Here is an 18,190-nt window from a genome sequence, read left to right on the forward strand (position 1 = left end):
AGCGTGCTTTCCATGGGTGTCTTGCCTTAGTGAATTATATATATAGATGGTGCTCGCTATCGCAACATGATAATCCAGCTTTTTGTGCCTAAATTGCAAGATATGGATGTGGACGACATGTGGTTTCTACAAGACGGTGCCACATGCCATACAGCCCGAGAAACAATTCAATTACTGCATGAGTCATTTCCTGGTCGTGTAATTTCCCGTTTTGGTGATCAGAATTGGCCACCCAGATCATGCGATTTAACACCGTTGGACTTTTTTCTTTGGGGTTTTTTGAAGTCTAAGGTTTATGCCATCAAGCCCACGACCACCCACGCCTTGAAGGAGGAAATTGAGCGCTGTATCAATGAAATTCAGCCACATTTATGCAAAACGGTCATGGAAAATTTCGACAAAAGAGTGCGTATGTGCCAGCAAAGCCGTGGAGGCCATTTACCCGCTATGCTATTCCATACATAACCCTATACTGTAGACTTTATGAATCAATAAAAATGTACAATTTTTAATTAAAAACATGTGTTCTCTATCAAAATTACTTCTTGCGTGAATTTTGGGACACCCTTTTATTATGTTCTTTCTGTCTTAGCACACCAACTGACCATATCCCTGTTTAAACTCAAGGGGCAGTGGTGTCAAGTTCAGATCATGGAGGGCTGTAGTGGCCGCTTTCTTAATCAGTAACCACTTACTGCTCCCCATGGAGTTTGCTTTATGTTCTTTACTTTTTATTTACACCCCTTTTAGAATTTAGAAGTGTTGCGTCTTTTTTGAAAGAAAAAGTAAAAGTGTGAAAAATATTGACCTGCTCTGGTCCACAAAACATTTTAGTAGTACTCTCAATAAAGAGCAGCTTTTGAAAAAGCTGGGGCCTCATATATAAACGGTGCATAAGTACAAAAATGTTGCGTACGCACATTTCCACTTTTGTCCATAGAGTAAATTCTACGCATGCAATTATACATGAGGCCCCTGATGTGTCAGGTGTGATGCTAAAAAGCCACAAAATTAAATAATGAGAAAGCATTGGCTTCTAAATAAGAAATTAGCATGAAAGTAGTGGCTGTCCAGGCCAGATTATCTGTTGATTTTCTTTGCATCTTGTTATTGCCTGGCAGACAATTAAGAAAAAAAGAAGAAACATTTAACACTGGTTTTATATGTAAATGCTAGCATTTTCATATTGTTCACAGAAGTATTTTATCTATTCTAAAATGACCGAAAATGCATGTGATCTAATTGCCTGTCAGCTCAAGGCATGCTCACAGCATTGACATCTATAACCGGGCATACACTGCAATTTTAATTTTCCCTTTTGTATCTTTGACTTGTTATCAGGGCCATCTTAACAGAATTATAGGCCCCCGGGCAAAGCAGTGCACTGGAGCCCCTACCTACACAAGCACTCAGCAAGTCACAACATACATAGATTAGCATGGGGCCCCCTATGCTCATGGGGCCCCTGGGCAACTGCCCAGCGTGCCCATGCGTTAAAACGGCTCTGCTTGTTATTGCTTATGTTTAACTTTATAAGAACTGTTATGAACTATCAATCATTTCACTGCCTCTGAGCTGACCTGAGTTCATTTCCCGTTGAATGGAGTTTGTTTCTGTGCTGCTGCTCTGCATGTTGGGTTGACTGGCAACTCTCGATTGACCCAGTATGAGTAAGGCCAGGTTTATACTTCACAAGACTCGACGTATGCTCCAGCGGATGCTACTACTACACAAGCATTGTACTGTTTTATACTTGCGCATGTATTATACATAAATCTGGAAGATTCCACCAGGTGGCAGTATGAGAAACGATAACAGAACAGGTTTGGCTTTGCTGTGTTGTGAATTGCCTAAAACACCCAATAAATTCCAATGACACCTTGCCGCAGTATCTCTGAAAAGGATGCTTAATGATTGAATCCATCAATCCAGCTAAGTGCCAATTCCAGCTAGCACTGGGCAAGAAGCTGGAATAATCCCTGGACGGGGCATCAGCTCATTGCAAGGTGAATACAAGCACTCACATACACTAGCGTCATTCTAGTGTCACCAAATCTGCATATTTTTGGAGGGAAACCCAGCGAGACAGCAGCGCTACCGCTCCGCCACTGTGTCACCCCCATGTGTGTAATAATTAACAGTATTCATTATTTAAACGAAATTAACAATTTATCTGTAAAATGTAACATGCATACTTTAATGCTCCCTATCATGAAAGTGATCCATCCATCTGTCCATTATCCAACCCGCTAAATCCTAACACAGGGTCACGGGTGTCTGCTGGAGTCAGTTCCAGCCAATACAGGGCGCAAGGCAGGAACAAATTCCGGGCAGGGTGCCATCCCACCGCAGGGCACACACACACACCAAGCACACACTAGGGACAATTTAGGATTGCCAATGCACCTAACCTGCATGTCTTTGGACTGTGGGAGGAAACCCACACAGACACGGGGAGAACATGAAAACTCCACACAGGGAGAACACTCATAAAAGTGATATCAAGTATAAATCTAAGGATTCTAAATGTGCAGAGAGTTGGAATATCAGAAATTGAATGTGTTCTGTGTGGTGATCTATTGCTGCTTGCAGCTGCTGTCAGGGCAGGAGGCAGCCCCAGAAGATTGTAGTGATTAACAACTGGGTCGGTTTTAAGATGACGTTTATGACGGTCTACTTTAATGATAAAGTAAACTACGAGGTTAAAGTGGACATTTCGAGATTACAGCTGAAATTTCCACTTTAATCACATCCTTAATCTTTTTTCTGTGTGGCTCAAATGCAGTGCTGTACGGAAGCGTATTAGGGCCACGGTGAAAAAAAAAAAATACGGACACAGCGGAAAAAAAAAAAGACTAAATGTCGAGATTAAAGTCGACATGCTGACTTTATTCTCGACATTTACGTCGAGATTAAAGTCGACATGTTGACTTTATTCTCGACATTTCCACTTTATTCTCGCAATTTACGTCGAGATTAAAGTCGACATTTACACTTTATTCTATTGTTTATTTTGTCAGTAGAATGTCGCAAACTAAACTTCATCTTTAAATGAATGTTCAATTTACTAGATTTTCTCAAACCCCTTCATTAATTAATCTAGCACATTAAATGCTTTATATTAAGTGTTCCCCGACCCAGTTTTTAATCTCTATGCGCTTCTTCAACTGACTTCCTCTTGCACTGTGAGGCGCAGACAGCGATCGCCGCACATTGACTTCATGATGTTCCTGCTCTAAGAACATTCAGAATACTAAGAGAAATACTTGATATCTTCTTCACGATGAAATGCAATAAAGCATGTATTAAACATGGGTGGCGGGGCACGGTGGCGTGGCTATAGAGCTGCTCCCTTGCATTAAGGGGTCCCCAGTTGTATGTTCAGTGTAGTACAAAGTCCCAAAAACTGGATATATGAATGGGTATCGCACAGGTTTAACTTAAATATTGTGTAAATATTGGGCTTGGTGGGTCGGAGACACGAACACAGGATTAAATGGATGTTCTTCTGAGGGGGCTTTCTTTATTGCATGCGTGCTGTCTCTATCTGACGTACTAAACCTCCAGTTTCTATCCTTGCTTTTTCTTTCTGCACATAACCGATCACCACAAGATAAACGTCTTTGTGAAATTAAAACAAGTTATAAACTTAGACCTCGGAGTTTTCAGAACTTTAAATTATTAAAGCATGTGGGGCACGGTGCTTGCTGGGATGGAGTTTTCAGAAATTAAAAAAATCTTCATTATACATGCTTAATTATGCCATCCATTCAGGGTTGCCCATCCCAGCAAGCATCCTGTGCGAGGCAGGAGTAAATCCTGAATGAGACGCCAACACATCGCAGGGTGAATACGTGCAACATATAAAGTAGCAGGGTCAATAATACATAACAAAACCCCACATCCTACATGTCTTTGAAAGGAAACTGAAACACGCCGAGTAGACCCACCAGAAAAACATGTAAACTCAAGGCAGGGAACACCGGGACCCCTTGCTGCTGAAGCAGCAGTGAACTCCCACGCCACCGTGCCCCCATATGCTTTAATACATTTTAAGTTCTGTACATTTTAAGTTTTAAAACTCTGGGGTCTAGGTTTATAACTTGTTTTAATTTCACAAAGGACGTTTATCGTGTGGTGATTGGTTATGTGCAGAAAGAAAAACAAGGATTGGAACTGGAAGTTTAGTACGCTAGATAGAGACAGCGCATGTAATAAAGAAAGCCCGCTCAGAAGAACATCCATTGAATTCTGCGTTCGTGTCTCCTACCACCACATCACGAACCCAACATTTACACGATATTCCAGTTAAACCTGTGCGATACCCATTTATATATCCAGTTTTTTTGGAGCCTCGTCACACTTGCCATAAAGTTCACTACACAGAACATACAACTGGGAACCCCTTAATGCAAGGGAGCAGCTCTATAGCCACGCCACCGTGCCCCCCGCCACCCATGTTTAATACATGCTTTATTGCATTTCATCGTGAAGAAGATATCAAGTATTTCTCTTAGTATTCTGAATGTTCTTAGAGCAGGAACATCATGAAGTCAATGTGCGGCGATCGCTGTCTGCGCCTCACAGTGCAAGAGGAAGTCAGTTGAAGAAGCGCATAGAGATTAAAAACTGGGTCGGGGAACACTTAATATAAAGCATTTAATGTGCTAGATTAATTAATGAAGGGGTTTGAGAAAATCTAGTAAATTGAACATTCATTTAAAGATGAAGTTTAGTTTGCGACATTCTACTGACAAAATAAACAATAGAATAAAGTGTAAATGTCGACTTTATTCTCGACATAAATGGCGAGAATAAAGTGGAAATGTCGAGAATAAAGTCAACATGTCGACTTCAATCTCGACGTAAATGTCGAGAATAAAGTCAGCACGTCGAGAATAAAGTCAGCATGTCGACTTTAATCTCGACATTTAGACTTTTTTTTTCTTCGCTGTGTCCGTATTTTTTTTTTTCATCGTGGCCCTAATACGCTTCCGTAGTGCTGTACATTATGTTGCTGTTGTGAAGTTGCAAAAAAAAGACGGCACAGAAGATGGTATGTGAGACTTTGAGCTAGATAGATAGATAGATAGATAGATAGATAGATAGATAGATAGATAGATAGATAGATAGATACTTTATTAATCCCCAAGGGGAAATTCATAATTACTGTTTATACTTCACACTCAGAACGCGTACATTTGACGCGTTCTCTGAGCAGGTACTCAGAAATTAACGCGACACGTGTCCAAGTTGCAGTACCAGCAAAAAAGTCAGGGGGGCGCAGTGTGATAAAAGTCGGAATGTGACGTCAGAGTCTCTGTTTACTATCTACGTGTGACAGAAAGCCGCTTTGAGAATCCTACGGGATTACTGTGCGCGCTTCGATGTCTGATGTATGGTTCGATGTGGCAAAATGCCGACATACAAATGCATTCGTGGTGCTTTTATATTCAAGCGTCGCATATTCCCCAACGTAATGACACGATACATTTTAAAAGTCTCACATACCATCTTCTGTGCCGTCACAACATCAGAATGTATGGAAGCGTATTTGAGTCACAGAGAAAAAAATAAGGACATGGTGTAAAGGTCAAATTGGTGATTAATGTCCACTTTAACCTCGTAGTTTACTTTATCATTAAAGCAGATCGTCGTAAATGTCATCTTCAAACCTAAGAACTGAAGTGTCCAGAACTGACAGCAGCAATCGCAACACAGAACACATTAAACTTATGATATTCCAGCTCTCTGCATATTTAGAATCCTTAGATTTATACTTGATATCACTTTCATGATGAAATGCATTAAAGTATGTATGTTACATTTTAGAGATACATCGTTAACTTCATTTAAATAGTGAATACTGGTAATAATACAAACACACATATTGGGGCGGCACGGTGGCGGAGCGGTAGCGCTGCTGCCTCGCATTAGGGAGTCACGTCCCTGGTGTTTCCTTCCTGGAGTTTGCACGTTTCCTTCCAATGACATGAAGGTTTGGAGATTGGTGACGCTAAACTGACGCTAATGTATAAGGGTGCATTTATTCACCTTGCGACGAGCTCCCATACCTCAATCCAGGGATTGTTTCTGTCTCGCGCCTGATGATTGCTGCTCCATTAATCCTTTTCAGAGATATTGTGGCAAGGTGTCCTTGGAATTTAATGAATTGTTCAGGAAATTTACAACACAGCCGAACGTTTTCTCGCTGTGATTATATCTTGCACTGCCAAATGGTGGAATCTTCCAGATTTACGTAAAGTACACGCGTCAGTATAAACAGTACACCGCTTGCGCAGCAGTATAGTCCGCGGGAGCACCTGTCGCGTCGCGTGAAGTATAAACCTGGCCTAAGTGTTCATGTGAATGTGTGGGTATTTATTCCTTGACAGACTCGAATCTCATCTGCTGTGGGTTCCTAAATTATGGGAGAATACTCCAGCAAATGCTTTAGTGAAATGATGGATGCCAGTAAAAAAATTGCCAAGTCACGCAATTGCTCCGTCCTGGGTATGACATTAACCTGCATCCAGCCCAGGGGTTGGTGATAGCATTGACACTCGGACCACTGTAAACAAAACTTCACCCTGTTCCATCCCATTCGGATGAGTGTGGTGCTCAGGTGTCACCCATTGCACAGCTGCGCTCGGGTCCTAATTTAGGATCCCGAGATGGTTTGTCATTTGGTGGGTGCGACAACGCGTTGTGTCAGTGCACACTCCCAACGACATTGTGTCTTTTTAAAATGTTTTCCTAATTAAAAGTCTTGTCCCAATCTTCATCATTTATGCTTGACCATGTTAACCTACCAAGAGGTGACCTGCCACAATTACCCAAGCGCCACCCTCACCCTTCTATGGTTGCTCTTCAGGTCATCGATCTCATCCTGCATGCTCCTGACTTGCACGTTCAGATCAGTCTTGGTTTGGCTCAGCGTATGCAGCATCGTCTTCAGCAGGGCTACGTCTCTTTCAGCTTGGTACCTCAAGTCCTGCTCATTCTGAAACCTGACAACAGTTAAAAGCGGACACAGGGCTCAGCGTTTGATACAAGTGTTTCCCGCCTCACTAATTCAGCTCCTGACACATTTACCCATCAAATGCCAAGAAAAGGCATATGTCCCTTTAAGAAGGTGTACTCACGCATTTTTCTTATCCTCCAGATTTAGTTGGGCATTGGTAATTTCCAGGAGGATGTCCTGCCTGTCCCTGCTTGCGATGCCCACCTGGCAAGAATAAACAAGACCTAGGTGTTACTACAAGAGTGAGTGTGAGATCAGAACAGCTGTCTTTGAAATGAGTGAAAATGATCTCCTTTTTAAAGAAATCATTGATGTGCCTTTACTATTATTATCAAATTACCAATACACACTTTATTTACTTCTTTTAGGTATTGAGGACATCTTGTCACTGTATGAGAGCACCCGCTAGTGAGACTGGATTTGATGTAAAGAGCAGTTTAGGTCTTAGTGACACCCAAGAGACATAATGGCACTAGAAGATAGACCTCTTCATTCTTAATCAGGTAATGAAACACAGGGGCTCATCAAACCTCTCAAAGTCCCCGATAAAAATGATCCACCAGAATTCTTTGTGCTAAATGTAATGAAATGGGTGGCACAGTGGTGTTGGGCTTAATGCTGTTTCTTCCATGATCTAAGCAACTGTGTTCAATACAAAGCAAGCAGAAGTTGTGCAATCTCTTCAGGGGTTACAGGGACTTCCACAGATTATTCAGTTTCTTCCAATATATCAAAGATATTCAAGTCTGGCCAAATGGTGACTCTGAACTATGAGATAAGTGTGTGTGCAGGGGGTGCACTGGCATCTAAATCACAAGTGGTCCTGACCTTCAGCACAAGCCTCATTCTTTACTTGATACCAGGGTGTTGTACTGTGTTAGCCTTTATGAATGTAGTGACAATTCAAGCAAAATTTCACCTTTTATTGGCTAGCTAAAAGATTACAATATGCAAGTTTTGGAGGCAACTCAGGCCCCTTGCCTGACTGAAGAAGATGTAATTTTACATCTTGCTTGAAGAAGGGACCTTAGTTGCAAATTGTAATCTGTTTAGTTAGCCAATTAAAGGTCTCCCTTTGAAGAGAAGTTAAAGGTAAAAAATGGATAACATTAAAGCGGTAAATGAGGACACCTAGTGGACACTAAGAAGAAGTGCATCCAAATTGAAGCGGAGACAACACTTCTGCGGAGTGAAATACTGAATGACTTCTGAAATTCTTTCTAAAAAGTGGGACCCATGCAGCTTTTCAGAACCATGAAGATTACGAAGTAGCATAGTTATGACAAACGCTTCAACAGGCTAACTTTATTTGGATATATTTTATTGTCTGTACTCAAAAAATCTTACATATAAACGTCTACGCGTGGAAGTGTGTTTGTGTGTGTCTGTCCGGCCCGGAAGTGAGAGGTGGAGTCGGGGTAAGGGCTCCGCCTCCGAGGAAACAGACAACTCGCTTAGCCACTAATAACACAAGCGAGGCCAACACGTCAGCAAAAAACGACACCTCAGAAGAAAGACAACGTAGGTTAGCCGTTAACATCGGCAGACCGACACGCTATCCCTTTTACTTTTCCTCTCTCCGCTAATGCACAATTGATGCGAGCACGAATCGAATCCTCCTAGGAGAGGAATAGTTTTAGGACCCCGGGTTTTTTACAGCACGGGCTTAAGCGGCTAGTCTATATATATATATACTGCTCAAAAGAATTAAAGGAACAATTTTTAATCAGAGTATAGCATAAAGTCAATGAAACTTATGGGATATTAATCTGGTCAGTTAAGTAGCAGAGGGGGTTGTTAATCAGTTTCAGCTGCTGTGGTATTAATGAAATTAACGAAAGATGCACTAGAGGGGCAACAATGAGATAACCCCCAAAACAGGAATGGTTTAACAGGTGGAGGCCACTGACATTTTTCCCTCCTCATCTTTTCTGACTGTTTCTTCACTAGTTTTGCATTTGGCTACAGTCAGTGTCACTACTGGTAGCACGAGGTGATACCTGGACCCTACAGAGGTTGCACAGGTAGTCCAACTTCTCCAGGATGGCACATCAATACATGTCATTGTCAGAAGGTTTGCTGTGTCTCCCTGCACAGTCTCAAGGGCATGGAGGAGATTCTAGGAGACAAGCAGTTACTCTAGGAGAGCTGGAGAGGGCCATAGAAGGTCTATAACCCATCAGCAAGGAGGAACAGGATGAGCACTGCCAGAGCCCTACAAAATGACCTCCAGCAGGCCACTGGTGTGAATGTCTCTGACCAAACAATCAGAAACAGACTTCATGAGGGTTGCCTGAGGGCCCAAATGTCTACTGCGCCCTGTGCTCAATGCACAGCACCGGGGAGCTCAATTGGCATTTGCCATAGAATACCAGAATTGGCAGGTCCACCACTGGCATCCTGTGCTTTTCACAGATGAGAGCAGGTTCACCCTGAGTATATGTGAAAGACGTGAAAGGGTCAGGAGAAGCCGTGGAGAATATTATGCTGCCTGTAACATCGTTTAGCATGACTGGTTTGGTGGTGGGTCAGTGATGATCTTGGAGGCATATCCATGGAGCGACTCACAGACCTCTACAGGCTAGACAACGGCATCTTGACTGCCATTAGGTATCAGGATGAAATCTTTGGACCCATTATCAGACCTTACGCTGGTGCAGTAGGTCCTGATTTCCTCCTAATGCACGACAATGCCCGGCCTCATGTGGCAAGAGTATGCAGGCAGTACCTGGAGGATGAAGGAATTGAAACAATTGAATGGCCTTCACGATCCCCTGACTTAAACCCAATAGAACATCTGTGGGACATTATGTTTCGGTCCATTAGGGCCGCCAGGTTGCTCCTCAGACTGTACAACAGCTCAGGGATGCCCTCATACAGATCTGGGAGGAAATGCCACAAGACACCATCCGTCGTCTCATTAGGAGCATGCCCGACGTTGTCAAGCATGCATACAAGCTCTTGGGGGCCACACAAGATACTGAAAAGCATTTTGAGTAGCAGAAATTAAGTTTTTGAAAAATGGACTAGCCTGCCACATCTTCATTTCACTCTGATTTTAGGGTGTCTACACAATTGAGCCCTCTGTAGGCAGAAAACTTTTATTTCCATTAAAAGACTTGGCATCCTTTTGTTCCTAAGACATTGCCCTGTCGTTATTTGTATAGATATCCAACTTCATATTGAGATCTGATGTATCTAATGTGTTTCTTTAAAGTGTTCCTTTAATTTTTGTGAGCAGTGTATATATATATATATATATATATATATAGTATATATATATATATATATATATATATATATATATATATATATATATATATATATATATATATATGCAGCTGGACATCCACAAAGTTTGTAAGTGATGCTGGAACATACACACATTGACTGTTTTTATTATATATATATATAGTAATCCCTCCTCGATCGCGGGGGTTGCGTTCCAGACCCCCGATAGGTGAAAATCCGCGAAGTAGAAACCATATGTTTGTGTTGTTATTATTATATATTTTAAGCCCTTATAAACTCTCCCACCCTGTTAACATTATTAGAGCCCTCTAGACATGAAATAACACCCTTTAGTCAAACGTTTAAACTGTGCTCCATGACAAGACAGAGATGACAGTTCTTTCTCACAATTAAAAGAAAGCAAACATATCTTATCTTCAAAGGAGCGCCATCATAAAGGAGCGCCGTCAGGAGCAGAGAATGTCAGAGAGCGCTCGCAAAGAAAAGCAAACAATCAAAAAATCAATACATGCTTTTAAGTATACAGAAGCACCGCGATAAAGCGGCATTTTGTAGAGGAGCCTCCGTGTCCTCTGTGCAAACAGCCCCTCTGCTCACACCCCCTCCGTCAGGCAGAGAGAGCGAGAAAGATAGAGAGAAGCAAACAGGCACAGCGCGGGAAGCATATCTTATATCATTGAGGAGTTTTAGTTAATATGCAACACATGCTCTGATTGGGTAGCTTCTAAGCCATCCGCCAATAGCGTCCCTTGTATGAAATCAACTGGGCAATCAAACTGAGGAAGCATGTAACCTAAATTAAAAGACCCATTGTCCGCAGAAAGCGGCGAACCAGTGAAAAATCTGTGATATATGTTTAGATGTGCTTACATTTAAAATCATGATAGAGTGAAACCGCGAAAGTCAAAGCGATATAGCGAGGATTACTGTATATATATATATATATATATATATATATATATATATATATATATATATATATATATATATATATATATATACAATGTGTGTATTTTCCAGCATCACTTCCCAAACGGCTGGAGCAATTTGTATTTTTTTAATTATATTTTTCTCAAACAATTAAAAAAAAAAAAAACCACTTTATTTTCCTCCCGGGTATTTCAGCTAATTTAGCTGGTACTGAATAAGAAACACATACCAAAGTAAGAGCTAACCAAGAGCCAGCGAAGCTCTATCAGTGGCATATATAGTACAGATAATATAGGTGATTATAAAGTGCATATCACTTGTAAGGAACGGACCACCCACTCCTCTAAAACATGTAACCAGTTCCATTATGTGTGTATCTGTGTGTACTTACAAGAGACTGGGATAGCAGGGTGTGCGAGGCACTGCAGTGGGTTTCCTCCATCCAGGACCACTGCCCAGACAGAATTCCGAGGAGTTGTCTGGTAGTTGGAGGAGGCCACTTTTCAGATGGGAGGTTAAGGGAGTCCAGCTCTGCAGAGAGATCTCAGGAGGCCAACATCTATACCACCCAACAGTTGGGGGCAGCAAAAGACTGCAGCTGTGCCCTGGTAACAAGTTGGGGTACTTGACTCTTTAAAGATCCAGCTGTATGACTTGCAAATGTTAGGAGCAGCGTTGTTCCGGAAAGATGGGCATGATTTCGGAGGTGTTCTTGGGTTCACCCTTTTCAGAAAATCTCTGGTCATTTAGCCAGATGACCTTGGAATAGGGTATGGAAGCAGAGGCAAGGGCTCACATAGAGTGAGGGAAGGTAAGGTCCAGGGTGCAGGGCCGTCTTAAGGCATGGGCATGCTGGGCAGTTGCACCAGGGACCCCATGAGTATAGGGGCCCCATGCTATTCTATGTATGTTGTGACTTGCTGTACTCAAAGTACTGACTCAGCCATTTGCAATGAGCAACATGCCAATCAAACATGTTTGCATCTTCTTAGGAGAAAGTCCAAGACATCAGTTCACAGTATTTTTGTATCATGGACTTCAGCTCTAATGGAAAATTCAAAATATTTAAACCATGTAGTTGCACGCATCAATGCATGTATTCAGTTAAACACAATGTCCTGGTACACCCATTAAGAAATGCCCCCCAAACACTTGACCTACAAGGTGGCACCAGACTCACACTGGATCTCCAAAGCACCTAAAGAATCGATGCCTACCTGTGTCTGCAGGTCGCTAATGGTCTTCTCGTATGTGCTGTAGTCGTTGCCCTGCTTCGCTAATCTTTCCTGCATGAAATCGCGGATTTGCTTTTCCAGTCTGGCATTGGCGGCTTCCAGTGAGTGTACAGTCTTCAGGTAGGTGGCCAGGCGGGCATTTAGGTTCTGCATGTTTTCTTTGTCACTTGGTTTGATGCCAAGAAGATCATTGTAAAGGCCAGGACTACTGGTCTGAGCGTTCACTTCACCGTTACCAAGGGCAGCAGCCAGGCCCGTTGTGAGGGTCTCTCTGGAGACCGGCCCACCAAAGCCCCCTGTGCCAACCTGACAACTGGGCATCATCCTACTCATTGAAGTCCTCCCATTTATCATCGAGACTGCGGTAGGTACGCCGCCCAGCACGAGACTGTAACTGGAGAATGAGGCGGTCATGCTGTCTTAGTATCCAGAAAGGACGAGCCTGCGTGTGCCTGCCTTGGTTTAGCTGACTAAATCAATGGACCGCACACGCTTATCTCTTTATATAAACTCAGAGATGACCACAGGGGTTGATTTGTTTTTCTCCTGTCAAATACGCCAGCCTGCAGCCATTGTGCATGAGGATAATAGACATCAGCCCATCAGTGTAAACATTTAGATGTTGGGCTAATCGAAGAGGACAGGGCCTCAGGAGAATGGCTGCTTTGCATGGGTGGAGCGGATTAGATTGGCAGCATCCCAATACCACGGACGGCCTGTTGTGTTTGCCCGTCGCTCTTAATAAGCACACAGCAAGCAAGCCGAGCAGAAACAACAATCACTTGGGATGCAGCACGGGCGTGGCAGGGGATTTTAGGCGTGAGTTTGTCACTTCTCATTTACGTGTGCCAAGCGCCCTTTTATTTCAGAGTTGTGGGACACAATGCATAACTTGAAGCCACTGCAGCGTATCTCACTTTAGGTGTGGCTTCAAAGACCCACAATGAAAAGTTTGGGACATGTTATTTTTAACTAAAATTAGACTCGATGGGAGTCATGTTGCCCATTCATGTACCAGCAGCTTGAGTTGCTGCAGGAAGAGGTGTTTGTGAGGCCATCAGGGGCCACTTACCCTGAAGTCTGAATGTCCCCGTGTAGTGACAAGGACACTGTGCTTTAAAACCTGTGCCATCCTCCAGGTGAGACATAAAGCCAAAGACCTGATTCTCTCTGGTCATAAAAGATCTGTGGGTCTCCTTCAAAAAGAGTGGTCCTGCCTAAATTGTCCACCTCGGCCTGGTCATTTTGGCCCACTTATCATCCCCTGTCCCTTATTGGCTATCTGTCTAACCCTAAGCCCTTCACCAGCAGTAGTTAATGTGTGGTGAGTGTACTGGTACAAGAATGGCAGCCGTCACAACATCACAACATATGGATGCTGCACATTGGTGGTGGTTGAAGTGGCTCCCCACTGTCCATATTAAATGCTTATATAGAACTTATCACTATATATGTGTAAGTATTATTTTTTATTCACAATTGAATAAGCAGTAAAATAAAATGAAAAAAATCCTCAAATTTTCAACTTCAGACTATTTTTATATTTATTAAGACCATAAGGAACTGAGTATCAGAAAAATAGCCTACTTGGTGTGACTGATCCAAAGCCTCACTGAGACCTGGGGCCTCATGTATAAACGGTGCGTACGCACAGAAATCTTGCGTAAGAACTTTTCCACGTTCAAATTGCGATGTATAAAACCTACACTTGGCGTAAAGCCACGCACTTTTCCACGGTACCTCATACCTTGTCGTATGCAAGTTCTCCGCTCGGATTTGCAGACTGACGGCACCCAGCGTCAAAGCAGTGCTACTGTTCCTGTGTGGTTACTCCTTATTTTCCTGACGCGGCTTTATAAATACACTGAAACTAACCGCATATTGTTTATTAGTGTAACGCATCTGATTGTAATGAACTTGTAACAATATAATGGTAGAGGGAACAGCCATAGTATTCCAAATACCACAACTGCTTTAGTGTTGTTACTCTCACTGCACCTTCTTCTTCTTCTTCTTCTTCTTTCAGCTCCTCCCATTAGGAGTTGCCACAGCGGATCATCTTTTTCCATATTACTCTCACTGCACCACTCAGAGTATTTATATCACTGTATCTGAGTGTGAATCACAGCAGCAGCTGATCGGAAAGAGAATTATCGGTATACAGCTTCAAGGACACGCTGCCTCAGCCATGGCAAAATTTTTTAAAGCCTTTCCTGACCTCGCGGTTCAGAAACAGTTTCATCCCAAGAACTATAAACGCACTCAATCAACTGCTCCTTGTAGAACTGTTTGTACTTATAAGTACAATCATCTCACTGTAAACTTACACTACAGTTATAATATTGCACAACCTGAGCCACTTTATAAAGCGCGTATTTACATATGATGACGATATAATTTTTAAGGTGAAATGCAGCAAATTATGTTTATTATATTATACAGATAAAACTTTAACTTCGTTTAAATAATCTATATTCTTCACTGGGAGTGCCGTGAAGGATAGAATAATTAAACATGTACTACGAAGATATTTCAATGTTCCTTAAACATTTTGAAGAATCGGCGCTAAGCTTACAGATGGCTTAACGTCTATTACAGAGCTGATTGTATGGCGATCGGTTACTTGGGTAAAGAAAAGCACTGACTGCAGTGGCGGCTACGCCAATATATATTGAATATAAAACAGAAAGAGAAAATAACAACACAGCTAAAAACGCAGCGACAAATTTCGGCAAAAGTTAATGAGCACGAGGCGGCTATGCAGTGTCTGCAATGAACGTGGCCATCCACCGTGCATAAGCTACCTTACTGACATTGGCGAGATTGAAGTAGACATTTCGTGCTCTTTCCCCCACTGTGTGCCTTTTTTCTCTGTACCATAATAAGCTTTCATATGACACTCAGACAGTGGGCTTACAACTCGACTTTCACGGCGACTTTGATATGTGACTTCTTTTTAATTTCCGGCACTGTGCGAGTTTGTGAACGTGAGCTTTCAAGTTTCTCCAACACGTTGTGTCACTCGATCAACTTCATTTTGTTGATTATACCACGGTTTATTTGAACAAATAATATGTTTTTCCTTTGCCTCCACTTGGTATTCGCTGAAATTCTTATATTTTCCCCGTGCTTTTCCCATTGTCTTTTCACAGAAGGCTGAGTTTAAGGGCGATTTATATTGATTTGCATATTCAAAGAGGCATAATTCTGGGAGGATTTGGGGCATTACATAAAGCGCGTGCACGAGCGTTAGTTTTCACTCTTAACGGGATTTATGTAGCGGAAGAACGTGGAAGTTGGAGTACGCACAGATAACTGCATCTGGATTTTTCTGTGCGTAAACACATTTCGGCTTTTGTGCTTACGCCATGTTATAGTGCGAGTTCTACGCACGGCGTTATACATGAGGCCCCAGGTCCTTTATTGTCACCTTCAACAGGCCAACTTATAGACTTTAACAATGTAGGAGTGTGAATCTCCGAAGAGATTAAAATCGGAGATGTTTTTATTAACAAGTTTTTAAATTAGTCATGTGTTAACTGATAGGTCTGGTTTTTAATACCAACCTTGTAAAGTAACCTCACAGGGTCACATCACATGTCCGCCACTTGCCAGGTAACCTCTGTCATGTGGCTGCCCCCTTAATATCACTGAAGATTTGGCTTTCTGAATATCTTATTGTATCTTATGGACGCTGATCACAAAATCCCCTCTAAATTTTCACGTTACATACCGTTTTATTGCAGCCATATCCTGAGAGGACGTGGCAGATGTTTGCTGACTGGTCGACCTTGTAGGTATCCACCTAATTATCAAATTGGGATTCACACTTAAAAAAGAACATATATATATATATATATATATATATATATATATATATATATATATATATATATATATATATATATATATTTGTAATGTGATTGAGACAGTCAAAGACAAAAAATTAATTAATCACACAAACTATCAACGTTATGCCAAACCAGCTGCAAGTTCATACAAATACAAATTAGGGAACAGCCAGGTCACTCATCTAATGTTGAAGCCTTTGTACTCAAAATTAATAATGCTACAGTAAATATTTAAATATTTTTGTGGCATATAGGTTGGGTGATCTAACTGTTTGGTATATAAAGATTTTGGATGAATGACCTAGCTGTCCCCCATTTGTATTTGTATAAACGTGCAGCTGATTTGGTGTAATGTTGATGGTTTTAGTGCTAATTGATTACTCCTTCTTGTGCTGCACCAGTTCAGATTGCTGTACTTATGGACCCCCATATACTTACATCCCTCCAACTGGATGATGAGTGGTCTCAGGGGCTCCTAGACATGCTGGAGCTCCACCACCACGTCTTTTGTCTTATGGATGTTTAGCTGCAGATGATTCTTCCTGTGCCACAAGACAAAGACCTCCACCAGCCTCCTGTTCTCCAAATTGTCTCTGCCATCGATACGACTTATGATAGAGGAGGTGTCTGAGAACTTCTGTAGATGGCAAGTGCTGGTTTTATACTGGAAGTCCATTGAATGGAGCGTAAACAAAATAGGAATCAGAATGGTTCCCTGAGGTGCCCTAGCAGTTACACACCACCATCTGTGTCACGCGGCCCTTGAGCCTCACATACTACTGTCTGTTAGCCAGGTAATCCATGATCCAGGAGACTGTGGGGTACATTGAGGTGCAGAACCCTCAGCTTGCTCCCCAGTCTGTGAGGCAGGATGGTGGTGAAAGAGAAGGAGAAATAAAACAACATGATCCTGACTGTGGTGCCAGGTTGGAGCAGGGTCTGTGGAGCATTTATATCACAGCATCCTCCGCACCATTATGAACTTGATGGGCAAACTGCAAAGGATCAAGATTGTCTGTAGTCAGGGGCTGGAGCTGTTTCCGGACCAGCCTCATCTGCGGTGATCTAAAAGCCAGGGCACTGCAGCTCAGATACACCGAGTGCTGCAAATGGGACAGCCATTGTAATGAGTCTCGTAACATTGAAAAGAAATGACCGCTCCAGTGCGGAAAACTGTGGCACATAAATAGCATGTCGACCCAACCATAAATCAGGTGAACATTTCATTGGCTTTGTGTTTTCTGTCTCCACACAGACGCGCTCAGCCACATTACTGGCTCTTTGCTGCCATCTTGTGTGTGACTCTGGACAGGCGCACGTCCCAATCTTTCTCTAGGATTAGACTGCAAAGTATCCATCCACTGTCTACTCCAGCCTTTACCAGTCTATCCTGACAGCACTGGGGCAGGACAAGGTGATCCAGGATGCCAACCTGCTACCCCAAAAACATATTCGTTCATTCATTCATTCTAAAATCTGTGGTAAGACATGTATAGTGTCTGAGAAGTATTAATATGAGTAAAGAAAAAGACCAGATGATGATGTATGTAGGTAAAAGATGTGGTCAGGGGAATCCAGCAGTGAAAACCATAAGGAACAGAAATAACCAGAAACCAAAGGGCAAGGCTTTAATCAGAAAATGAAATCAAAGCGAAAGTCAAATGAACCAGAAAACCAAACACTGGGCCATTGTTTCATCTTGACTCAAAAGATGGCAGCTTAAACCACTAGAGGTGGAAGAGATCCTTCATATCAATGGCAACACGCCCGTATAGCGCCTCACTGGGACTGCTGCCTTATCATTAGACACGCATATGGTCAATGCCGGGAGTGTCCCTCATCTAGAGGCCACGGCACGTGGTGGCAAATACATGAATACAGTGCCGGGGCAGCTAAGA

At 42.4% G+C, this 18,190-nt stretch overlaps 1 protein-coding gene across 1 annotated transcript; it reads right to left on the minus strand.

Moving 5' to 3' along the window:
* Positions 1-1,041: 1,041 nt before the first annotated feature.
* LOC120518027 (keratin, type I cytoskeletal 50 kDa-like) lies at positions 1,042-12,765 on the minus strand. The gene is made up of 4 exons (XM_039740579.1): positions 12,424-12,765; positions 7,146-7,228; positions 6,854-7,010; positions 1,042-1,114 (listed from the first exon to the last, which is right to left on the minus strand). Exons 1-4 carry the CDS (start codon positions 12,763-12,765, stop codon positions 1,049-1,051), a joined length of 648 nt encoding a protein of 215 aa, XP_039596513.1. The 3' UTR covers positions 1,042-1,048.
* Positions 12,766-18,190: the final 5,425 nt, after the last annotated feature.

This window comes from Polypterus senegalus, chromosome 17 (genome assembly GCF_016835505.1).
Source record: "Polypterus senegalus isolate Bchr_013 chromosome 17, ASM1683550v1, whole genome shotgun sequence".
Taxonomy (NCBI): domain Eukaryota; kingdom Metazoa; phylum Chordata; class Cladistia; order Polypteriformes; family Polypteridae; genus Polypterus; species Polypterus senegalus.